The 26,901-nt window shown below is 33.5% G+C and overlaps 1 protein-coding gene across 2 annotated transcripts; it reads left to right on the top strand.

The window, feature by feature from the left end:
• The first annotated feature begins 2,860 nt into the window (after positions 1-2,860).
• LRFN5 (leucine rich repeat and fibronectin type III domain containing 5) lies at positions 2,861-25,535 on the top strand. Of its 2 annotated transcripts, XM_033188171.1 has the most exons (6): positions 2,861-2,939; positions 5,805-5,883; positions 8,002-9,406; positions 12,219-12,931; positions 19,898-19,941; positions 25,137-25,535. In XM_033188171.1, exons 3-6 carry the CDS (start codon positions 8,022-8,024, stop codon positions 25,152-25,154), a joined length of 2,160 nt encoding a protein of 719 aa, XP_033044062.1. In that variant the 5' UTR covers positions 2,861-2,939; positions 5,805-5,883; positions 8,002-8,021; the 3' UTR covers positions 25,155-25,535. The 2 variants fall into 2 exon arrangements, with proteins under 2 accessions (XP_033044062.1, XP_033044063.1); XM_033188172.1 differs by lacking the exon at positions 2,861-2,939 and having other exon boundaries at positions 5,678-5,883.
• Positions 25,536-26,901: the final 1,366 nt, after the last annotated feature.

The raw sequence follows: 26,901 nt of genomic DNA, 5'->3' as shown, positions 1-26,901 counted from the left end.
CGCCCGCCACCACGCCTGGATAATTTTTTGTATTTTTAGTAGAGATGGGGTTTCACTGTATTAGCCAGGATGGTCTTGATTTCCTGACCTCATGATCTGCCCACCTTGGCCTCCCAAAGTGCTGGGATTACAGGCATGAGCCACCGTGCCTGGCCCTCAATCTTTCCTAAAAAGCAACTTTTGACTTTATGTATTTTTTCTATTTTTTGGTCTGATTTCTATTTTGTACATTTCTGCTCATTCTAATAGTTTCATTTCTTCTATTTACTCTGGTTTATATTTCTTTTCTAGCTTCTTAGGTATTAAGCTTAGATAACTGATTTTAAATCATGTTTTCTTTTTTTTTTTTTTATTATACTTTAAGTTCTAGGGTACATGCGCATAACGTTTATATCATGTATAACTCCCCAATGCAATCCCTCCCTCCTCCCCCCTCCCCATGATAGGCCCCAGTGTGTGATGTTCCCCTTCCCGAGTCCAAGTGATCTCATTGTTCAGTTCCCACCTATGAGTGAGAACATGCGGTGTTTGGTTTTCTCTTCTTGTGATAGTTTGCTAAGAATGATGGTTTCCAGCTGCATCCATGTCCCTACAAAGGACGCAAACTCATCCTTTTTGATGGCTGCATAGTATTCCATGGTGTATATGTGCCACATTTTCTTAATCCAGTCTGTCACAGATGGACATTTGGGTTGATTCCAGTCTTTGCTATTGTGAATAGTGCCGCAATGAACATACGTGTGCATGTGTCTTTGTAGTAGAGTAATTTATAATCCTTTGGGTATATACCCAGTAGTGGGATGGCTGGGTCATATGGTACATCTAGTTCTAGATCCTTGAGGAATCGCCATACTGTTTTCCAGAATGGTTGAACTAGTTTACAATCCCACCAACAGTGTAAAAGTGTTCCTATTTCTCCACATCCTCTCCAACATCTATTGTTTCCTGACTTCTTAATGATTGCCATTCTAACTGGTGTGAGATGGTATCTCATTGTGGTTTTGATTTGCATTTCTCTGATGGCGAGTGATGATGAGCATTTTTTCATGTGTCTGTTGGCTGTATGGATGTCTTCTTTTGAGAAATGTCTGTTCATATCCTTTCCCCACTTTTTGATGGGGTTGTTTGTTTTTTTCTTGTATATTTGTTTGAGTTCTTTGTAGATTCTGGATATTAGCCCTTTGTCAGATGAGTAGGTTGCAAAAATTTTCTCCCATTCTGTAGGTTGCCTGTTCACTCTGATGGTAGTTTCTTTTGCTGTGCAAAAGCTCTTTAGTTTAATGAGATCCCATTTGTCAATTTTGGCTTTTGCTGCCGTTGCTTTTGGTGTTTTAGATATGAAGTCCTTCCCCATGCCTATGTCCTGAATGGTACTACCTAGATTTTCTTCTAGGGTTTTTATGGTATTAGGTCTAACATTTAAGTCTCTAATCCATCTTGAATTAATTTTCGTATAAGGGGTAAGGAAAGGATCCAGTTTCAGCTTTCTACTTGTGGCTAGCCACTGCTCAGTGAAATCAAAGAGGACACAAACAAATGGAAGAACATACCATGCTCATGGATAGGAAGAATCAATATCGTGAAAATGGCCATACTGCCCAAGGTTATTTATAGATTCAATGCCATCCCCATCAAGCTACCAATGAGTTTCTTCACAGAATTGGAAAAAACTGCTTTAAAGTTCATATGGAACCAAAAAAGAGCCCGCATTGCCAAGACAATCCTAGGTCAAAAGGACAAAGCTGGAGGCGTCACGCTACCTGACTTCAAACTATACTACAAGGCTAAATCATGTTTTCTTTGTAATAATATATTTAGTCTGAATTACCAGAACAATTCAAACATACTACATTTTATACCATAAATTGTTATACTTTAATTTCAACTTAATTAATTTCATTTAATTTAATTTTAATTTAATTTCAATTTAATAGTCTTGCTAAAGTTCTATGAGAATCTAGATAGAATGTTTATTATCTGTTTATTGAAGTTGTATTTTATAATTGTAAATTAGGTCAGGTTTGTTGACAGTGCTGTGTAAATCTTTTATAGCTACAGCTCTGTCTTTTCATTCAGCTTATTCTATCAATTAATAATGAAAGAGAAGAGTTTGTATCTCCAATTGTAACTGTGGATTTAAATTCCCTTTTTTTCTGTCATGTGTCATTTCATGTATTTTGAAGCTCTTTTGCTAAGTTCGTGTACATTCAATGTTTTCGTGGTTTCTTGATGAATTGATCCTTTTACTCTATAAAATGCCCATATTTATCTCTGATATACTTTTTGCCTTTTTCTAATTTATAGCCACATCAGCTTTTTATGTTCAGTGTTTTAATGACATATCTTTTTCAGCCTTTTACTTTTAGTTGTTCATATCTTTATTTTCAACATGCATTTTTCTGAATGCTTCATGGATGGCCTGATTATTTTAGGCAGGATAAAAATCTTTGCCTTTAACTTTTACATCCCATTCGTGTTTGAAGTTTTTGATGTAGTTTAGGATTAAGTCTACTACTTTGGCAATGATTTTCTATTTTCCCACTGGGTTCATTATTTCTCTTTTCCTTCTATATTGGTGAACTGCTGTTGTTACATCTTGCACAGAATATGAGATAAATTTTTCTTAGATTTTGCCTAGCTGTAAATACTTTTTAATACATTTTGAAGGATACTTTTATTGGATATAACTTCTAGAGTATATTCTTTTATTCTTTATAAATTTTAAATATATTATTTCATTTTCTTTTGACCTTAATTATGATGAAAATTCAGTTGTAAATTATATTCTCCATGCATGCAATACCTTTTTCTCTGCCTCTTTTAATAAATTTTTATCTTTATATTTGGATTTCAGCCATTTGTTCTTTTGTGCCCAGGTGGTTGTCTGCTGCATTGGTCTTTTTATATTATCAATGTCATCAAGTCTGGAATCTTTTCAGGTATTTTTACTTCTACTATTTATTCTGCACCATTCTCTCTTTCTTTCTGAGAGGGATTAAAATTAAGATAATATTAATCATTCAAATATTTTTCTCTCAGATCTAATACTTTCTGTTCTGTTCTTTCAGGCTTTTTAAATCTGATTTTAGTTTTTTTCTATTAATTTATCTTCGGTTACTTTTATATTTTTCTTCTGCTCTGCCCAATCTTCTGTTATGAAGGTATTTTCGTATTTTAGATCGTATACATTTAAAAATTGTTTTTCACATCTCTGCTAAAATTTCCCATCAAATCATGCGTGATGTTCATCTTTTCCTGTAGCCGTGTTAGAATTTTTATTATAGTAATTTTATGCTTCCTTTGGTAATTGTAATATCTGCGATGTCTCTGGATCTGCTTCTATTAATCACTTCCTTTTTAATGTTGGTCACTTTTTCTTGCTTCTTCAAGTTTTTATGTGAATTCTTACATGTCTGGGAATTTCCTATTTAGTAAGACCTGAGATCTGTGCCCTACGGTGGTTTTGGAGATCTATCTCTATTTTACAGATGAATCTTTTGATCTCCAAATTTCTGGAGGCCTCACCACCCTGCTTTAGAGCTCTGGGGCCAGATTTCTTGGTGGCCTAGCAGAACTTTTTTATCTCAAATCTCACCCCTAGCATTTTTATTTTTCTTTTGGCTACAGCTACCCATAGTCTAAAAGGTGGAGATATCCTCTAGGAAGCTCTAGGAAGGATTTTTCAGCTGCCCAATGTCACCCAGGCATTTTGTCGTTAAAATCAGGAGTATTTGTAGGGAGATGAAGGGGACTGAGCTCTCCCACCCCTCCATCAATCCTGATAGATGAAATCCCTGAGGTACTGTATTTTTCTTCCAGTTCCTCTGCATTTTTCCCATTCTTTCCAAGCTGAAAAGCAAGTTTGCCCAAAATGTTTCTTTCAATTTTCCTTTCCTTCCTCATTTTTTTCTCATCTGAAAATAACATGTATCTGAGAGAAATTATCTCTATCCTCTCTCTATTCCCATATTTTTTAAAAGATAATATTCCTGTTACTCATGAAGGTAACAAGAATGAGATAGGTGTTAATATTTTCTCACTGTTACTATTGGGCCTCTTGTGGATTCTATTTTGTTATATCCAACCACAAATGCATTCTTAAAAGTTTGGTAAAACGTAGGCAGGATTCCTTTTATCCCAAGTTATGTCAGATAGATAGCATGTCCTAGTTTCTATTTTGTTGGTTGGGGAAGTAGAGAACAGCTATGTATTTCCTTTTTTTCTTTTTTTGAGATGGAGGCTTGCTCTGTCACCTAGGCTGGAGTGTAATGGCGTGATCTCCACTCACTGAAACCTCCACCTCCCAGGTTCATGCCCTTGTCCTGCCTCAGCCTTCCCAGTAACTGGGACTACAGGTGTGCACTACCACGCTCAGCTAATTTTTGTATTTTTAGTAGAGACGGGTTTTCACCATATTCGCCAGGATGGTCTCGAACTCCTGACCTCGTGATCTGCACCCCCGCCCCCCGCCCCCCAGGCTTCCCAAAGTGCTGGGATTACAGGCATGAGCCACCACCCCCGGCCATTTCCTCCCTTTTATCAAGGACTGTCACCTCTGGAAGTTAGATTCTTTAAGTTTATTTGTATTCCAAAGGTTATAATGTTACTATTTTTAAAAATATGATTTGTAGCTTATCCAGCTTATTTTGTTTCCTTAGGACGACAGTGATGGTTTCTTATTACTTTCTATATTTATTCCAGAAATACTATTTATAAACACATTAAAATGCAACAAAAATATTGCATACATATCTACAGATGGTTCATTTCTGTTGTTCTTTAGTCATTTATAAAGTTTCAAGTTTCTTCCATCATATGTAATTTTCCTTCAACCTAAAGACACTATCCTTTACATTTTCATATAAGTGCAGGTTTGCTTATGAAGAAACTGTTTCTCTTAAAATTTCTTACCTTGTTTTCATCTTTTATGAAAGTATAATCCTACCTAGGTTGCTAGGTTTTCCTTTCTTCATGGAGCACTTTAAAGATGTTTTTCATTATCTTCCATCTCACTTTATTTACAATGAGAAGTCAGTGAGGAATCAGCAGTTACTTTTGTTTTGTTTACCTTACCTTATTGTAATCCTGTCTTATTTCTATGCCTACATGTAAGATTACTTTTCCTCTGGTTATCTGCAATTTGATGATGTGTCTTGGTATCGTTTCATTGTGTTGAGCTTGGATTTATAGATTTTTTTTATAACATTCAACAAATTATTTGCTTTTATTTCTTTAAATATATTTCTGACTAACAGCATTCTTCTGATACTGCAATTACGTATATGTTTGACTTCTTAACATCGTTCCACAGGTCATTGGATTTTTGTTCCTTTTCCTTTCATCCCTTTTTATCAGTATTACAGCATGGTTTGTACCTATTACCCTGCCTCCACTTACATAGATTACCAGAGCTCTTCTTCAATAACTCTCTTTTCACTAGGACACTGCTCCACAAATTCAAGCCACCTGAGACTCTCTGCTCTCCAATCTTTGTCTTTTCAATTTAACAAGACTATTCATACATTGCCTTGATTCCCCTTCTTGTGCTGTGATTTGGAAAATGTCTCCAGGGATAATTATAGAATTCGTTTTTAACTCACTATCTCCAGGATCACGGTTCTGTATTTATTCATTTCCAATGTCTAAAACTTGTTGTTTTATATATTTTTGTAATTTTATTTGTTAATGCTTATTTTGGAAAGGCTAGTTTAATACCAGTTAGTAATGAACAGAAGATTATATCTTTATTTGTTGATAATGATCATTTTTATTAACTAGATCACATTTCATATGGCATCAAATAGGTGTTGTGCCGGACACCTCTTAACCTCAGTAGGAAGGATCCAGGTTCAAGAAGCGGAAGAAGAGACCCAGAGCCAGCAAGTGAGATATGGGGTTTGATTAGGGGATTATATACAGGGAAGAGTCCAGTGGTCGCAGGCTGGACAACATATCTGCCTTACGTACAGTCCAGTGGTGGCAGGCTGGTCAGGAAAACCACAAGTGCTTGCAATTTATATAGCATTTAACAAGCTCCCCCCAACCACTTAACGATCTCCACCTGGCAGCCTCCATAACCCAAAATTCAGGGCATTAATCCCCTGTACAGCCCGTGTTCCATTGGACAGGTTGGGGGCTCAGATGTTTCTCATAGACAAGGAATGAATCTCGGGACTGGCCACTCCTGGATTCCGTGGCTCAGGACACACATTCAGGTGCCTCTGCAATCTGGGGTCATTCTAAGGATATGTTTAAGTTATTGCTATCAGAGGCTTTTACCTTACAAAAGGCATTACATAATTAAAAGTCATAAAATATGCTTTAATTAGAAAACTAGGCATGATATTTCCAGGATGATTTCATATTTATATTAAATTGAAAACATGTATGATTTTCTACAGCTATTGCCACCCATGGTTTTTAAAATTTCATGCAACAGCCTGAGTAAGGTAGCTCCTTCCTGTACTCGCAGCACTTTGGGTGGCTGAGGCAGGAAGATTGCTTGAGCTCAGGAGTTTGAACCCTGTCTCAAAACAAAACAAAACAAACAAACAAAAAAAATTACCCTAGGGTAGTGGCACTTATCTGTAGTCCCAGCTACTCAGAAGGCTGAGGTGGTAGGATCCTTTGAGCTGGGGAGGTCGAAGCTGCAGTGAGCCATGATCACACCACTGTACTCCAGCCTCCAGGTTGGGTGACAGAGAAAAACTTTGCCTCAAAAAAAAAAAAAGAGAAGAAAACTTGATGCAACATATGAGAACTTTTAATCACATATATGCTATTATTATTATTGAGGATTGATTTCAATAGCATATACACAAGGTCAAACAGAAAAATTAAAATTGTCAAAGTGTTTATTTAAAATTAAATTTGGATAAATATACATTCGTTAAGATTTTAAAAGAAGGAAAACTGAATATAATATCTTGTTGAACATACTGTTAAGTGAAAACACTGATGGCTGCTTCCCAGAAATTATCTTTAAAAATCCACATTTATAACGAATAAAATATTTTAATATTTAGGGAACTCAGAGCTATTGTGGTAAGCATTCAACTATGTTATTTTTGAGCATAAGATTTTTGCATTTTCAGTTAAGATGTGAAGATTGGCTGGGCACAGTGGCTCATGCCTGTAATCTCAGCACTTTGAGAGGCTGAGGTGGGCAGAACACCTGAGGTCAGGAGTTCGAAACCAGCCTGCCCAACATGACAAATCTTGTCTCTACTAAAAATACAAGAATTAGCTGGGCATGGTGGCAGGCACCTGTAATCCTAGCTACTCAGAGAGGCTGAAGGGTAATCGCTTGAACCTGGGAGGTGGAAGTTGCAGTGAGCCAAGATCACGCCACTGCACTCCAGCCTGGGCAACAATGCAAGACTCATCTCAAAAAATAAAATAAAATAAAATAAAATAAAATAATAAAAAAATAAAAAAGTGAAGGTTGATCTATGTCAAGATAGTTTGTAAAGTTAAAAAAATTAATCAAGAATTTGTTGTCTTCAAGGTCATGCTGCAAGCTAACAAAATATTGGTTTTTTTATTGTTTCCATTTAGGCTACTGAATTGACCTACTTACAAATCTTCAAATATGCCTCTAAGTTTTTAGATATCTTTATGTAACAAAATGTCCTTCAGGGTCTAGGGTATGTTTTCCTAAACTCCCAGGCCTAGAATCTCAGCCATATATCTATTTTGGTTCACCCATGGAGTACCCTGGACATACTTAAAAAATGGCACTTAGTTTGCAGAGTTATAATAATCTTTTGACTGCTTTGCTTTTCTCACTTGATTTTAAATCCCATGAAACCGTCAATGGTGTATTAATAATCCCTATTGCCCATTATGGCCTTTACTACAGAATAAATATTAATATTTGTTAAGCAAACAAGTGAAATTATTTCTCTATTCTACATTGCATACAAATATTATTTTAGTAGGAATATGAATATGAATTAAATCATTGGATGCTAACATTCTATTTTGTGTCTTCTGTTACAGGCTCTTAAATCTGATCTACAATGGAAAAAATTCTTTTTTATCTGTTTTTCATTGGCATAGCAGTGAAAGCTCAGATCTGTCCAAAGCGTTGTGTCTGTCAGATTTTGTCTCCTAATCTTGCAACCCTTTGTGCCAAGAAAGGGCTTTTATTTGTTCCACCAAACATTGACAGAAGAACTGTGGAACTGCGGTTGGCAGACAATTTTGTTACAAATATTAAAAGGAAAGATTTTGCCAATATGACCAGCTTGGTGGACCTGACTCTATCCAGGAATACAATAAGTTTTATTACACCTCATGCTTTCGCTGACCTACGAAATTTGAGGGCTTTGCATTTGAATAGCAACAGATTGACTAAAATTACAAATGATATGTTCAGTGGTCTTTCCAATCTTCATCATTTGATACTCAATAACAATCAGCTGACTTTAATTTCCTCTACAGCATTTGATGATGTCTTCGCCCTTGAGGAACTGGATCTGTCCTATAATAATCTAGAAACCATTCCTTGGGATGCTGTTGAGAAGATGGTTAGCTTGCATACCCTTAGTTTGGATCACAATATGATTGATAACATTCCTAAGGGGACCTTCTCCCATTTGCACAAGATGACTCGGTTAGATGTGACATCAAATAAATTGCAGAAGCTACCACCTGATCCTCTCTTTCAGCGAGCTCAGGTACTAGCAACCTCAGGAATCATAAGCCCATCTACTTTTGCATTAAGTTTTGGTGGAAACCCCTTGCACTGCAATTGTGAATTGTTGTGGTTGCGGCGTCTGTCCAGAGAAGATGACTTAGAGACCTGTGCTTCTCCTCCACTTTTAACTGGCCGCTACTTTTGGTCAATTCCTGAAGAAGAGTTTTTGTGTGAGCCTCCTCTCATTACTCGTCATACACATGAGATGAGAGTCCTGGAGGGACAAAGGGCAACACTGAGGTGCAAAGCCAGGGGAGACCCTGAGCCTGCAATTCACTGGATTTCTCCTGAAGGAAAGCTTATTTCAAATGCAACAAGATCTCTGGTGTATGATAACGGAACACTTGACATTCTTATAACTACTGTAAAGGATACAGGTGCTTTTACCTGCATTGCTTCCAATCCTGCTGGGGAAGCAACACAAATAGTTGATCTTCATATAATTAAGCTCCCTCACTTACTAAACAGTACAAACCATATCCATGAGCCTGATCCTGGTTCTTCAGATATCTCAACTTCTACCAAGTCAGGGTCTAATACAAGCAGTAGTAATGGTGATACTAAATTGAGTCAAGATAAAATTGTGGTGGCAGAAGCTACATCATCAACGGCACTACTTAAATTTAATTTTCAAAGAAATATCCCTGGAATACGTATGTTTCAAATCCAGTACAATGGTACTTATGATGACACCCTTGTTTACAGGTAAGAAAAATTAAGCAAATTTATATACTTACCATGCATCTTAGTGTAGAACTTGTTAATGTACTACTGATTTTTTCTAATTGGCAGTGCTGTTCTGTGTTGTAATTCCGTATTTTAAAGTGCATAGTGTAAGCTTTGGAAAAGGTGGTAATACAAGTGGGGAGATATTTTGAATGGTATTACTTTTAGAGAGTTCAACTTATATTTAATATTATGCTTACTTACTTTTTTTCCCCCTCATCTAAGAGATGTGACTATCAGAGAACAAGACTGATTTATAATAAAAATTCAAAAACATACCAGAACTTACACATCCACATGAGTGTTCTTTCCTTCAAGGAAGTCATGTTGGGAGGCTATACCATTATCCCAATGATGCTGCCATTGCTCAAAGCACTTTTGGAATTATCTTTAGAACCTTCATCATACTATTTTGAATATCCTCAGTGGTGGCAAATCTTCGTCTTTTGAGGGTGAATTTGAATTTTGGAAACAAGCAAAAGCCATTTGGAGTCAAGTCTTGTGAATAAGGTGGGTGATCAAGATGGGTATTGCCATTTTTGGTCAAAAATAGGATGTAACTATAAAATAATGAGACTGATTTTTTGAGTGATTAAGGGGTGTGTGTGTGTGTCTGTGTGTGTGGTTGTGTTGTCTCATGTGTACTGGTTCTAAGAGAGTTCCAAAAAGAAACATTATAAATAATTTGAGCAGTGAAAGTATCACTGGAATTAGGTATGTAATATCCAAGTAAGGATAATGATGGGGAATTTGCACCTACGAAAGAATTTCTGGTATGTTTTTCTAAAGTTCAGCCTCATTGATTTATAGTCACATCTTGTCCAATTTTCTGTTAAAAAGACATATTTTTACCCTTTCATATAATTTCACTTGTGAGAGACTTACTCTGCCCTGGGAAATGATGCAAAACCATGGCTTTGAAATATATATAATATATACACACACACACATATTATATATACATATATATATATATATATATACTGTTTAAGATATTCAGAAATCAGATGAGATCAGTTCCTATGTACCCAGGTGAATTATTCAATATAATTGATTTTCATTCCTGTATGGAAATGAGAGTAATTTTTTTTTTAAAGCATGGACTAGTAGGCAAAATTAAACCTATCCTGGCTAGCCATGTGATCAACCTGGGGCAGGATTCTACCTGGCTGAGTTTCAATTCCTCATTATTACAAGTGAGAAATTATCCCTTCATCACTAAATATATGGGGACGTGGACTATGATACATGTATATTAACTTTAAGTAATTTGCTCTTGTCATACCAGGCTCTTCACATAACCCATGGACTACTGTCGATGACAAATACCCCTCCCCACCCCACACTTTTCTGTAGCTATTGGATATTATATATATTTTAAACATTAGCTCTGTGAAATAAGCCAGATTTGATTTTCCAAATTCCGGGATTTTACTCCTGCAATGACAAGTAAAATTTGGTTAAACCTTGAGGAAATTTCTTGAATCCCTGACCTTTTTCGTCATCTGTAAAATAGTGATAATGCCTGTCTCATAAGGTCATTGTAAAGATTAAATTTTAATGTATACAAAATGCTTAGTAATGCCTATTGTTTAATTATAAATTAGGTTATATTCAGTTGCTACTGAAGGAACAGAGGAAAATAGACATCAACAAGAAACTTTTAGAAAGTAGTAGATTCAAAGATGTCTATAAACTCTTTAATTAATTAATTAATTAATTTTAAGGTAAGGTCTTGCTCTGTCGCCCAGGCTTGAGTGCAGTGGCACGATCTCAGCTCACTGCAACCTCTGCCTCCCAGGTTCAAGCAATTCTCCTGTCTCAGCCTGCCGAGTAGCTGGGACTACAGGTGCCCGCCACCACTCCCAGTTAATTTTTATATTTTTAGTAGAGATGGTGTTTCACCATATTGGTCAGGCTGATCTCAAACTCCTGACCTCAACTGATCCACCCTCATTGGCCTCCCAAAGTGCTGTGATTACAGACATGAGCCACAGCAGTGAAAGTATCACTGGAATTAGGTGATATTAGATTTGGGCACCACCTAAACTCTTATACTTTATAAATTGTGCTCCGATGAAAATTTGCAGTAGCATAAAATGGAATGAGGGATTTATGCTCTGGTCAACAGACTTGCCTTGTTCATGTTTCCAGGATAATATTACTTATGTGTTTTCATTATCTTCATTTATAGATAAAAACATAATGGGGTCCAAGTGTTGACGGCATTAAAAAAGGATTAGATTTGTAAAGAAAATACTTTAATCTTAGTAATAATCTTAGTTATTAAATATATGTTTACCTGGTGCCATTTCATTTTTCTGAAATGGAAAATAAATGCTCTGAAATGCGTATCTATTTAGATTTCTAATGTGATTGTAAACATTTTCCCTTCCTTCAAACTTGCTTTTAGTCATAGAGGTATTGTAAGTGCTAAATGGATTTGTTTAGCAGTCAGATAATGTCACAGTCACACCTTTCAAAAGTAATTTGTCATCAGTGATTTTTCAGCAGTGTGTTTTATTAGGAGTTCTCCTTTGCCAAGCATTGTGATTAGTAAGCTTGTGAAGGCTTGGGATAGGAACAATTAATATAGTGCAGATGCTGACTAGGACTTTTAGCCATTTTAACTCGATAAATATGAGATTAGATCATTTTGCAATAATTCCTGTATTATAAATGTACTTACCTTAATGAATACTAAAATGACACCGAACTAAAGTCATAATGACTTTCTGTGTATATGTTTTGTTTTGTTATTAATATTAACACAAATTCCATTGTCCTTCAGAATGATACCTCCTACGAGCAAAACTTTTCTGGTCAATAATCTGGCTGCTGGAACTATGTATGACTTGTGTGTCTTGGCCATATATGATGATGGCATCACTTCCCTCACTGCCACAAGAGTCGTGGGTTGCATCCAGTTTACTACGGAACAGGATTATGTGCGTTGCCATTTCATGCAGTCCCAGTTTTTGGGAGGCACCATGATTATTATTATTGGTGGAATCATTGTAGCATCTGTGCTGGTATTTATCATTATTCTGATGATCCGGTATAAGGTTTGCAACAATAATGGGCAACACAAGGTCACCAAGGTTAGCAATGTTTATTCTCAAACTAATGGGGCTCAAATACAAGGCTGTAGTGTAACGCTGCCCCAGTCCGTGTCCAAACAAGCTGTGGGACACGAAGAGAATGCCCAGTGTTGTAAAGCTACCAATGACAATGTGATTCAATCTTCAGAAACTTGTTCGAGTCAGGACTCCTCTACCACTACCTCTGCTTTGCCTGCTTCCTGGACTTCAAGCACTTCTGTGTCCCAAAAGCAGAAAAGAAAGACTGGCACAAAGCCAAGTACCGAACCACAGAATGAAGCTGTCACAAATGTTGAGTCCCAAAACACTAACAGGAACAACTCAACTGCCTTGCAGTTAGCTAGCCGACCTCCCGACTCTGTCACAGAGGGGCCCACATCTAAAAGAGCACATATAAAGCCAAGTAAGTTTCTCACTTTGCCTGCTGAGAGATCCAGAGCAAGGCACAAGTGCTCCCTCGATGGAGAATTAAAGGAATACTATTGTTATATTAACTCGCCGAACACATGTGGACTGTTTTCTAAAAGAAGCATGTCTATGAATGTGATGTTTATTCAGTCTGACTGTTCTGATGGTCATAGTGGAAAGGCAACTCTCAAATTCTGAGGGACTACTGAAAAGCTCTGTGTCATGTATTATTTCTTTTTAACGAAAAATCATTTTGAGAACTCACATAGAAAATTGGAATTTGCAATTCCGATGCTGTGCATAAATCAACCTTCTCAGAAACAGTATATATATATATATATATACATACACATATATAACTATATATATGTATTTATGTATATGTATACTGGAAGGAAACATAAATAAAATAATAAGGGAAAAAGCATGACATAGCAGCAGTGCCTTTCCCTATTCTAGGACCAGCTCCTAGGACTAGCAACAGCAGATTTAAAAAATGAAAATTGTTGTAGAAAAAAGACAGTGTTGCATAAAAAGTGATATGTTCTCTAATTTTACAAAGGACCACCTATGGATAATTGATATTTTTTAAGTAGACTGTATATTTTCTTTCAATGGTAATAGTGTTTCCTTTGTTTTTAGGGAAATGTTGTAGAGAACAACTTCATGTTGCTAAATTATTTAAAATAAAATATTCAATTAGTATACTGAGTTAATGTTAAAATTAGTTCCCTTCTAAACAACATCCTTGGTGCAGGTGCCTTAATGGTTGTAAGATATTTCTTCTCCACGACACACCTTTTTCAGTGGAAAGGAGAAGAAAGTGCAATTTATTTTGCTTTTATGAAAACTCTAATCAAGTTTAAGTCACAGGCTACAAATTCCTATGCATCTACATGGACATATGAAGGTGTTTTCGTTCATTTAATACACATTTTCTGAATGAATGAGTTTTATGTTGGTCTTAATGCAAGATAAAGAGGGAGACATACAAGACTGCCTTTATCAAAGAGGTGTTTATCTTTATCACCAAGTAAAATTGAAAAACTTCTAATCGTGTTCTCATTATATTTATAAGTCTTATAAAGTCATTGCTCATTAAACAGACAGTGGATTTTTTCCCCTTTGCACTATAGTTTTGCATTTGAAAGTTTTCCTTTTAAAGTAAATACATTTGCTATTTTAACCAAAAACTGTGATAAATTTAACTAGAAATCATGCCATTTAGTGAGAATACATCATTTTTTAACACAGGATTTTAAATTGAATAGAAACTAATAATGCTCCTGAGTAATGTGGAATTATTAACAATTTACTGAAATTAAGGTCTATAGATAAATGTTTCTATTCACTCCTTGAAAAACTTAATTATATAATAATTTGAGGGTGTTTTATTAAAGATCTGTAAACAGGTTAACATCAAAGAGGTTTTGTTTTGTTTTGTTTTGAGAATAAGGCTCACATGAGAACTTAGACCCATTGCTTTACACAAAAGAAATGACATTTTAGCCATAATATCATAAGATAGGGGCTTTACTATCTTATGTCAAGTACTCTTTGGGAGTAAGTTAAACACACAGCAAAAGTTTATTAACTTTTTTCAGATCACTTGAAATACCACTTAAGACACAAGGGAGGAATGTGGAATCGTTAATTTCCTTCTGCTAGAAACATATACAGCAATTTCAGTTACTGGTAACTCGACAAAGCCACATCTTCTCATACACAATGTATCATGATGCCATTCCACAGTATGTAAGATTAAAGTAGTTAGAGATGACTTTCAGTGCCAGTGTTCAAAGTAATTATCCAACGGGCTTTTTTTTTTTAGACGTTTGCTAAATCCCTTCACTGCATTGATTCTTTTTCTAAAAAATTTGCCTTTCACATTTGCGAAGTCTAATTATCCTTCACTACTCAGTTATTTATTCCTTGTAAGGAATAGATGAAATCATATGTGGTAGTAGTTTGCGAAGTCAAAAACAGCACTCAGAGTGAAATGTATTTTCAGCACTATTAATGTAGTAATGCTCTAATTCCAACTAAATATTTTTAATTAACATCAATTGCATAATTCCTCAATAGGTGTTGATTTGCAGAAGCATACTACTTTTTCCCTTCTTAGATTTATCAGCATGGTATTAAAAAATATTTAACATACAAAAGTTTTCAAGACTTGACGAAATGAATCTTCAAAGAATTTCTGGGATTTTGAAGGTTGTGATCAAAGATAAGAATGCTCTGAAATAATGTAACATCAGCAAGGTTAACATATGTACTATAAGTTACTGATGAACTTCGTATTTTCCAGTATTTTTAAAAATCAATTTCCTACTTATGTTTCTAATGAAAGTTTGATTAAGTATCTTTCATTTCTCATAGACTTTTTAAATTCCATGATATTTAATCATATGAGATTTATTTTGTTTGACTAACACCATTGAAAATCATTTAATGTTATTTAATATATTTGTAATATGATCATTTTTACAATATTTAAACCAAATGCTTGAACACTTGTTCTTAAAAATGATAGAAAGGTGAGTATCTGGCCTGAGCTTTTGCCCTTCAAGAAGTCTGTATTTGGAGAGATTAACAAAAGACTGACTTATCAAGAAGGTCAATTTTTTTTTGTATTTGTTTATAAACATATGAAGAAATTTTTGCTTAAAGTAATTGCAGTGTGAAGTGACTGAAAAGTAAGTCTATGGAAAAGTTGGGGATAATATTACCTATCCTGATGTCTGAAACATAATTGTTGCTTAGATGAATAAATGACTAAATGAATAGACAAATATGGCCAGGGAGGAAGGTGTAGAAATAAGAATTTTCATTAGTTAGTACAATACAGATTTGTGATCTAAATATTATATTACCATAAGCAACAAATTCTCTGTCCTTTTCTTGTTTTGCTTTCTGTCATTCATTATTTTATTTCTCATTTAAACAGTCAATATATATGTGATCTGAAGCATCTGGTTTGCTGTTTGTTGTTTTTGACTATATGAAGATTATATATACTTATATATTATTTTTGCTTCCTCATTTTTAATTATTTTTCTTTTATTTTTGTCATTTTACATTATAGTTTCAGCTTGTTCAATGTGAGAACAAACAAAATAATGTGTTTCCTGTTATGCATGTATTAACGATGTTTACTTCAAACGTTTTTTTAAATTCTGTTCCTGCGTTATTTTTGTTCCTTTCGAGTAATTGTCCCCCAATTGAAAATACAAAGCTATTATTACCGTAGTGTCATAAAGGGATAATGAAGCATCTAACGTGGCCCCACATTTTAAAAAGCAGTATATTTTAGTTTGATGGATATTATTTATTTTAGTCTACAAATATATAAATACATAAAAAGATCAAATACAACAATTTAAAGTAGACATAGTGGCTAGGCACGGTAGCTCACACTGTAATCCCAGCACTTTGAGGGCCCAAGATGGGCAGATCACTTGAGGTCAGAGTTCGAGAACAGCCGGGCCAACGTGGTGAAACCCTGTTACTAGTAAAAACACACACACAAAAATTAGTTGGGGGCGTGGTTGGAGTCTGTAGTTCCAGCTACTCAGGAGGCAAAGGTGGGAAAAATCACCTGAGCCTGGGAGGTGGAGGTGGCAGTGAACCAACATCCCGTCACTGCATTCCAGCCTGGGTGATGGAGAGAGACTCTGTCTCAAAAAGAAAGAAAGAAAAAATTAATTAATTAATTAATAAAGTAGACACAGTAACACTCAAACTGTGGCCAATTTATTCCCCCCCCCCCTTTTTTTTTCTAACCATTAAAGGAGTCAGTGGAGGTCTCAGTAAGTTGTTTCATGCTTTAAAACAGTGGGTTTTTACCTGCTTTGTAGATATATTTTACTTAAAATTTTGGAATATAAGTTTTGAACCATTCTAAGAAATCTCTAAACATAGTAAGTCTAATCTTCGAAAGATGCATACTTTTCTCCACAAATTTGTAAACAATTACAAAGCATAAATGTGTTCCATTTGTCTCCAGAAATCTTTTTCTTTAAGTTTTGTAATGTATTTTCTCTTCAATTTAAAGTACTTGCATCCAATATAAATTTTACTATTTTATTTGCTTGTATTTTTGAAAATAAAATATATCATTTATAAAGCTAAAAACTTTAAAAGTTGCCCTAAAATTTACATCAGCTGCCTTTTAGTTCTTAAATTTTTTTCTCTTTCATTATAGCAATAAACTTATGATTTTTTAAATTCCAACAGTTTAACAAATCCATAAATATAAAGTATCATCTTTTGGTAGAATTGTGAAGCATATGAAACATTTCTTAAGGAGATAGCAAATACAAGCCATTGTCTTCTCAGCATAGTTGATTTCCAATTGCCAATTATAATGCTGAGAAAACAGTATTCGTTTATATTAGACAGAATGGAGACTATCTACTATCTTTCCCTTTTCAGCCGTCCCTCGTTCCAAGAACAGTCCAATGATTTTACTTTAACAATGTATGCTTCTGTGTGAGTGTGAAGTGTTTTGAGGAAAGGACTTCTGCACAGAGGTGGATTGTATGTGAAAAGGATATTTTTCTTATCCTCTTATGTTGCTGATAATAACACTTTACCTTACAATGTTAATGATATTTAAGTAAATTTATAGACAAGAAATATGTCATTTTTGAAATAGCATTGAGAAAAGAATAATCAAAATTAGTGTTTGAATTTTTACTTTCAAAGGACAGATTGCCCAGTCTTTTTCTTCCCATGCTAGATAAATGCATGCTGGGATTATGAATAAAATTAGTTTGTTCACATCTTTATTATTTATGTATTTATTTATTATTATATTTTTCCACAGAAACAATCAATTCATGTAGCAGGGTAAAGAAGACCACTTAAAATAAAAAGAGTGGTAGGCCGGGCACAGTGGCTTATGCCTGTAATCCCAGCACTTTGGGACACCGAGGCAGGCAGATCACGAGGTCAGAATATCGAGACCATCCTGGCCAACGTGGTGAAACCCCCATCTCTACTAAAATTACAAAATATCAACTGGGCATGGTGGTGTGCACCTGTAATCCCAGCTATTCGGGAGGCTGAGGCAGGAGAATCATTTGAACTCGGGAGTCAGAGGTTGCAGTGAGCCAAGATTGTGCCACTGCACTCCAGTCTGGTGACAGAGTGAGACTCTATCTAAATAAATAAATAAATAAATAGTGGTAAACATATTGTTGTGATTGAGCCATCCTAAAAATGTGGTGTTATCTGAAGAGGGATATAAAAAGTAACAATGTATAACCAGGAGTATATTTAAGTAGTAAATTACCTCATTAAGGTACTGTTAATGCATTGGGGATTTCATCAAATTACACAGATACTCAACATAACAAAATAATCACTGATTACTCTGGTAAGTGTAACGGTACACATAAAATCATTGTCTTCTGATTATGTTCAGCACTTTCAAAGTCAAAATTTAGAATCTAAAGTTAACATTGAATAAATATATACATCACATACATTTGTATAAATATGTATGTGCTCAACAAATATCTGTCTATATATGTATTATATAGACATATAAATATTTATATTCATAACAATCAGCTAAAATCATAATTTTGTGTCCGACAATATAGATTCAATTGTAATTACTATGAAAAACAGAGATTTAAATGGACTGGCTAGAGAACTTCTCCCAGAAAAACTGTAAAAATTATACCTGTTACTTATCAGGTGACAATAGAATATAAAGCACAAATTTAATTTTCTGCATTTTTTTAATGATAACCATCTCTACAACCTATTTTCATCCATTTCAAACTTGGTGACTGTTATGTTCATGATGTCTGAAAACAAAAACAAAATATTTTCACATTCATTCAGGAATAAGCCATGACGGCCCTTTCATTTAAAGTAATTGTGTTTGGAATAGTTGAACATTTAACCTTTCCTGACACATAGGCTATGTACATATGTTTCTGCTCTGGCATATGTCTAATAAGTAAATATCTGAGTAAAGTCAAGGAGGTTATGAAATATACTATGTTGGCTATTGGCTCTACCATAATACAATTCTGTAATCATTTTTTCATCTATAATGTGAACATCTCCTGCTATTGATTTTATGTAAAATCTAATCTCCAAAGGCCACTGTATATTTACATGAATATTTGTGCTGAAAGTTTTGTAAAAAACAATTTGTCTCAGTCTCGTGACACTCAGCTGTGAATCCTAAGAAGGACTTAACCTTTACCTTAGGACTTAAGTTTTCTATCATGTGTCACTTCTCAATGATTAGACGTATTTGCTTGAAAATAATGCATTTTGGAAAAAATAGAATGTTTGCTGCACAGGTTTATGTAATGGTATTAAATTTGTATAGGCAATTGGAACCTACATATAAACATTTAAAGGAAAGATGTTTGTATTGAGATTGCTAGTATCTTATATAAGGATGAACAGGTACTCATTAAAACATTAGCTATTATTTGGGAAGTGGATATTGAATGATGGTTAATATTGTAAATGATTATTTTATACTCCACGTGGTGCATATAGTTAAACTATATTTTCTGCTTTAAATTCTTTTTTCCTTGATGTATTTTTGCATATTATTCATATAAATCTTTAAACATGAAATGTCAACTGTGAGAAAGAAACTGAACAGAAACTTGATTATCTTATTGAACTCTGTCACAAATACCAAATCCATATTGAAAATCACTCATTTTGGTTATTAGAATAACATTTTTGAAAACTATGTTTTTAAGCATCAGGAATAAGAAAGTAGTCACAGAAAACTGAAATATTATAAAAGTCAATTGCAATTAACCCATGAACTGGTAAGTTTTTTTAAAAAAAAGTCTTTAGATAAATCTTTGCTAATTCTTGGTATGAAGTCTTACCAAGATTTCAGTAAGAAGTTTTTTAAGTCTATTTCTTTAAAAAAATGAATTGTTTATGACACTGAACATTTTATTCCCAGATGCTTTGCTGACTAATGTTGACCAGATTGGCCAGGAAACACAGGTGAGATTCTTATTACCTGTAACATACTTCAACACTTAAATGAGTATACACATTTTATAAATTAATTTTAAGTAATTAGTTTGCTAATTTGTGTAGCTTACTGAAATTTTCTTTTAAAATTTACTTATAATTGTCAACAGTACAGACTGAAGTTTAGTTTACTTAAGTGAATTCACAGTTTCTAAATTTAGAGATATTTTGGGTTAACTAAACATCTCTGCTTTGTTCTGTAAGAAATAAAGTTAATAATAATAGTGATGCATGCAACTTTGGAGTCAGTCTTATAATCAAACATGATACAATGTGCATTTTTACAAATATTTCCAAATGTGAAGACAGTACCTTGATAAGAATGTATTTACTCCCATCCTTGACCTCCACATCCTAATAAGAGCTGAGATGACACATTATGCCTCATTGAAAACAGATGAACAGAAGCGTTTTGCTGTTATCTAAAATGAATGAAGCCTCTTTAAAATGGAGCAAAAGACTGCATATGAAATATTCATGGTATTACTTTTGTCAGCAACCAATTATTCTTCTTGAGTGTTTTTTTTGGGGGGGGGATGTTTGAAATGAGTATTTGATTCTTGAATTTTAATTGGATCGGAGTGTGTTTCCAGAGCAGAACAGCACTTTAGCAATCTGTTCAAACAGCTGGAAGCATCAGCCATTTGCTTGAGGTTTGGCACACACAAAAAAACTCTGCTTTTAACAGTTCTAAAAAAAGGCCATTGATTTATTTGCTGGTAGTAAAAATAGGGTCTTGGTTTTTAACATTTTATATTTAAAAGAAAAACAACTTTGTCAATCTTTCAGGATCTTCCCTAACGAATTCCATCCACAAATCAAAATGTTTTCGTGCATCATTTCTTTACTGAATTTAGAATCCCATTCTTATGTTGCAAAAAACAGTAGATGGCTCATTGGAAACACTGAAACAATCAAGAGCACAATGTCTGGCACATGTCTGTGTTCTATTGTGTGCATTGAATTGACCTGCATGAAGGTGTCTTGTTTCTCCATCACCCCTTTTGTTCTCTCTCTCAATTTTTAACCTTTCTTCTTATTTCTCTTTCCGTCTCTCTCTCTACCCACCACTCTCTCTTCCTCTTTAGCTCTCTTTCTTTCTCTCTTTCATTTTTAAAGTTCATTGATCATGTAACTTTAATAAATCATATCCAGCCAACCTGAAATTTAGGATAGGATACCTTTATATAAGAATCAGGAAACAGATGATTAATCTATAAGGAACACAAGCCAAAATGGTATTAAATGGTTGTATCAAAATTTGGAAGCAGGTGAGTAAATGTCTACGTAATTTTTCAATTATCAATTTAAAGAATTTTCTAAAGATTCACATTTGAAATGGCATATTGAATATTATTTTGCTTATGTATTTATTTTCATATATTATTAGGAATGGAATTTGGAAAAAGCTAATTTCTTTGAAAGTCTTTGTACTACCAGACATAGCATGAGATTTTGCAAATGTGATACATACATAAGGCTTTTAATAATGACTTTTTATCTTAAGGTAATTAGTAGTACAAAAAATAAGAAAATATCATTAAAAATAAATGACTGTCATAACATTATAGAAAACTTCCCTTCATACTTAGGCTACCTTGTTCCTCTTTCTATAAATATTATCAAGTAAAACAAATCCAGAGACAAATAATAGTTTTAACAAAATTCAGTGGCAATACATCATTCACTTATTAGCCAGCTCCTTGCTACCTTTCTATTATCAGATTTAAGTTACTGTATGACCCCGAGGTAAGTATTCTTGATTCTTGGTAAATGATTTGTGCTATAGCAGGGCCTATGTCTACCACCGTGAGCAGAGCAAACAGTGATGCTCCTACTGAAGATAGTGTGTGACCTGTGTGTTCTTAGCTTTCTCACAGCCTTTCACACTGTCAGTGTGTGAATGAACTGAGGTGGAGAGCGGGCAGAGACCCTTTGTGATTGCAACTCTTCAGCTCTGAGTTTTCTGTAGCCAATCATACTGAGGTACCTGTTAAGGTGAATTTTTTTTCTAAGCATAGAGAGTTAAAACACTTACTTCATTTCCATTATTCAGAATATGCCCCATGCCAATTTCCTTTTTTAGAAGCCTTTACGAATGTATATAGAAGTAGAGTGGCCTTGAAATATTTTAATGTATAATGTATAATACAATTCTTTTATAATATAATCATAAAATTTTAATCACACTAAAATGAATTGAGAGCAAAGGGGAAAGGAATGATGTATAAAATTAATGGTGATGACTCTACGTGGAAATTGGCACTTATGTATAAATTTTCGTTGTGTTTGGCCAAGATTTGTATCTTTACAATGAACACAGTAAAAAAATAGTTATGCTGTTTGGCAGTTAAGTAAGAAATAATTGAGTAGTTTCCATTTATACTTAAAATGCCTTAAATAAAATTTCTTAAGAAGTGTTTGCTGTATTCTGACCAACAAAATATGTACACATTGTGTGTTCGTGTGTGTGTGTTTGTAGCTTTGCACAAGAGCTATAGCTTATTCTGTGATTGCTTGCACAGGCCTTTAAGATAATTGCTTCCTGATTTTAATAAATTTAACTTGCCATTAGTCCACGTTTAATAACAAGCAAAAATGTAAACTTTGCAATAAAATCTCTGTTCCAGATGAGTGCAATTATTTTAGATAAATAATATACAAATTAATAAAAAGCTAATATTTATTATAAATACATAACAACATTGATAAAACTATGGGAAAGCATAGGGTTTAGGAAAATACATGAAATAAGAGCCAAAGAGAAAAGCAAATTTTGTACATGATGCAAATATGCTTCCAATATATTTCCAGGTGAGAGTGATCAATATAAAATATTTGCTTCTGCAGGAGGAGGTTCCTATGAAATTCTTTTCAAGTAAATTTTCTGAAATAGGAGTAATAAAATAAACACATATGTAGGAAACATTTGGATTTGTTTTAATAATTAAGGCATATTTTAACATATATATTTGAACATTTACCAAATTTAAAAAAAGGAGAGCCTTTGTATCAACAATGACCTTTAGAAATCATCTCCTTGTTTAGACATCCTAGCTATGAAAGATCAAAATATTTCACAGTTCTTAATTACATTGAGAAGAGGGGCAGTAATAAATGTTTTCCCACAATTCATTCGATGTCAGGACATTTTTTTCTTCTCTTAATGTTCAAGGAGCTTGCATTTCTTATTTATCTTTTAGTACTGTTAATAAGACTGTCCACAAACTTTTGCATGAGATCCACTCACTGTTAAATGAGGAAAATAACCAAAACATCCTAAACCTACTACAACTTGATTATTTTTAGTTTTTATAACATTTTTACCATATTTAGTCTGCATTAGTTGTATTGTTTGATACTCTTGTAATTTTGTGTTTTATGTATAGATATTTATGAATTACTATAGGAGCTACCTATATGTAAATTAAAAAGTGTTATTTTGGATATTCTATTAAACGGCAGTTTTTATTTGGCTCCATATTATTTAATAATTTTAATACTGCTACATCTTCAGAGCAGACAAACTTTATACTTCACAATATTTTTGTTATTTCCTAATATTCAAAATTAGTAGCATTTATATAAACCATAATTTCACAGTTCATTAATATCATTATTTAATGTGAAATTTAAGTAAATCTTTAAGATATGTCAACTTATAAAATCATTAACTTGATACTAAATTAACATTTGCTATCCTGAAACTATTTATTACCTAAAAACTTAAACTAGTTACTTTGTCCACTGTCATTTTCCTCCTAGGTATATTGCAACTTTTATTATGTTATTACTTTTTGTAACTTGACATTTGATATAGTACCATAACACCTTTTTTTGTGTCAAAGGGAGTATATCACTTGAAATACACAAAGAGAAAACATGTTGATATTCAATTTTACTGATATAAGCTCTGCAATGAACCAAATAAAGACGAACTTAGTAATATATACCGTTACATTTTTACAGTGATTTTGCAATGTTTTTCTTAGTATATTCCAGGTAAATTATGACAAAGATATCTATATCTCAGTAACTTTTTAAAAACTAATACTTTTTTTTACAAATAACATACACGTTAGTCCCTTAACAATCTTCACATATACGGTGCATTTCTTTTTAGCTTTCCAAAATTATTATTTTTGCTAAAATCAATTTCACTATTCAGGTTATTAATTATTTTGAAATATTTTCTTAAATAAATTATCTTTACAGCATTTTACCTACCTTCACATAAAGTTACCAAATAACCTTTAATATACTTTAATAACTTTATCACATAAAATTATCTAAAGATATTCTACATCAGCATTTTAATATAGAATACGAAATAAATGAATCTCTATTTCATGATTCATTCATGCCATGCATTTTAAAATTTCCAAATAGAAAATTGTAAACATGCAGTTTTTTTTAATGGAAAAGAGAAAATTAGTTGTGCTTGTGTATATGAAAGCATATATTTCTCAAAACGTTATTTTCCATTTTCATAAAAAATAGACTTCATTAGGTATATCTTAAATCCATGAAGACTGATTAGAGGAAAAATATTTTCACAGTTGTATGTTTAAATATTTTTATAAAATGGCTTTTACATTATTTTCTTTCAAAATCATATTTAATTCAAACATGGAATTACTTTAAGAGTTATTGTGAGTTTTCCGTTTATTTTGTTTTGTGGGTGAAAAACTGATTAGTTAAGATGAATAATTTACTACCATTATATGTACAATTAAATATTTGTAAAATTTTAATATGATACACATTTTCTAGCAGAATTTTTTAAATTTATAAGTGGCATGCATTAATAGCTGCAATTATTATTTGTTTATCTTACCTTGAAATTATATATGTGAAAAACAAAGCAAGAGAAAATGACATTTTCCAATGTAGCTTTGACTTTACATAATTATCTAGACTTCGTATACTTAGATTAAAAAAATAAGATTTTTTATATAGTCACCAATTTGAAGTTACCAAGCAACATTTTATATGTTAATATGCATGTTTAGATAGTTTTCATGCGTGTGTGATGTATTTCATGGCAAGAAACTCCTGCTTGGGTGCTTACATTTCAGTTACTTTTAGCTTGCTAACATAATGATCTTATTAGCTATGTGTTTTCTTTCTTTCTTTTTTTCCTTTTCCTTTTTCTTTCATTTCAGAGGTTGGAGTTAATCTGAAGAGCACCACTTCTCCTCTCTCTCCTGAAAAAATTTGCCACTGATATTTTTACTGGATAAAATTCAAAAATGTTTCAATTCACAAAGGCTAATTGTTGAACTGGTGTCCTAGAAGAAACTGTCTACAGGAGCCAAGGTGAAAGTCTCTGATGCTGGCGGAACTGGCTCCATCAGACCATGGTTCATCCTCTTTTAAAACCAAATTTTTTTTCTTCTGGCCTACAAGTATTTTTTTTTTTTTATTTTCAGAAGGAAAAAAAGCCTACATTGGCATCAAGTTCTGTATCAATCCATCTTACATTGCCGTCCATGATTTAACAGACTGTAGAATCTTGAATAATCTATATCACTTTAACAAATAAATGTTTTACTATGACAGAATTTGCACATTGCCTGATTTGTGAAAGTACCCATTGCTTCAAGTGCGAGTGGTGAAATAATTATTAAAAGAACTAATAATACTGTTTTACATGGGAAACCTTAAGAGATTACAAGCGGCTTTATAATATTGGAACTATTATTCCATGATTAGGTGCACCCAGTTCTTTGGGAGAACAGGACAGCTATTTAAGCAAATGTATACTAATTTTATGCCTCAGTATAGGATAAAAAGTGATAAAGGCTCTCTTCTCCTAGTAAAACTTCCAAAATGATCAAGATAGGAATACTATAATTAATCCAAATTGATTCATTGCTTTTCTAGAGAGCCAGGGCAAAATAGGTTTTAATAATTACAAGCCTTAAGTGCACATTTCCCCAATTTTGCACAAGTTCAGAGTAAGAACAAAGAATATGCATCTGATTTAATACCAGCACATGTAGAACTGAGTTATTTTTGATGGTTAATACAGGAGAATGCAGTCATATTTAAGCAATATTGAAGCTAAGCATGTAAGAGCTGCCTCTGGTGTGAAGCAGGCCTCAGCTGTGTGAGTTTGGCCGGTTACTTATGCACAGCAGTCTCCCATGTTGTCATAAAATAGATATTAGTGTAAAATTTGAAAGCACACACATTTATCAGAATACATGGCAAAAACAATGAGTTCAATAAAAATATTTGTAAGAGCATTGTTACTCCCAATTGAATTCAGACGCTCTAAGATATTATAGATAATATCTCTATTCTTTGGTAATTCTGATAGTTATCATTGAGACCAATATGTAGTTTTTTTTTTTTTAAGTTCAAACCAAATAAGATAGAAAACTGTTTACCTTTTAACAAATTCAGGTTAATCTGTTAATTATTCCACATTTGGATTATTACATATATCCAATCATCCAAGGAGAGGTTTCAGGACGTTAGCCATTTAGAACACTTGGAAGCCGTGCTCAGGAACCTAACTACACTGGACAATTTAGATACAGTTGTTTGTACACACACGTGCACACACACACTCCCTGACACACAATGAAAGACTGAAACAGAAGTTGCAAGTTTGAATTGAATTTTCGTGGTTAAATTTGTAGTTGTGACATTGGGCAATTTACCTAATTCTCTGTTTGACAACTATAACTCCCTGGAACAACTTTGCTTATGGGTGTGCGTGCATATGCATACATAAATGTGTTTGATGATTAAAAAGAGACAGATTGAAGAGTGAATATTGCCTCTGCAAATACTTTGCTGTTGTTTACAACTTTTCTCCTAATGTACATATGTAAAGAGAGAGTCAAGAGCAGGAATGGCTTTCCTGAATCTCAGCTCAGAGTGACATTTTCAGTTATCTTGGTTCCTCAAGGACATCGT

Source organism: Trachypithecus francoisi, unplaced genomic scaffold, assembly GCF_009764315.1.
Source record: "Trachypithecus francoisi isolate TF-2019V2 unplaced genomic scaffold, Tfra_2.0 Lachesis_group3, whole genome shotgun sequence".
In the NCBI taxonomy this organism is placed as follows: domain Eukaryota; kingdom Metazoa; phylum Chordata; class Mammalia; order Primates; family Cercopithecidae; genus Trachypithecus; species Trachypithecus francoisi.
Note: the sequence above shows the minus strand (reverse complement) of the source record. Positions and strands in the feature narration are given on the sequence as shown.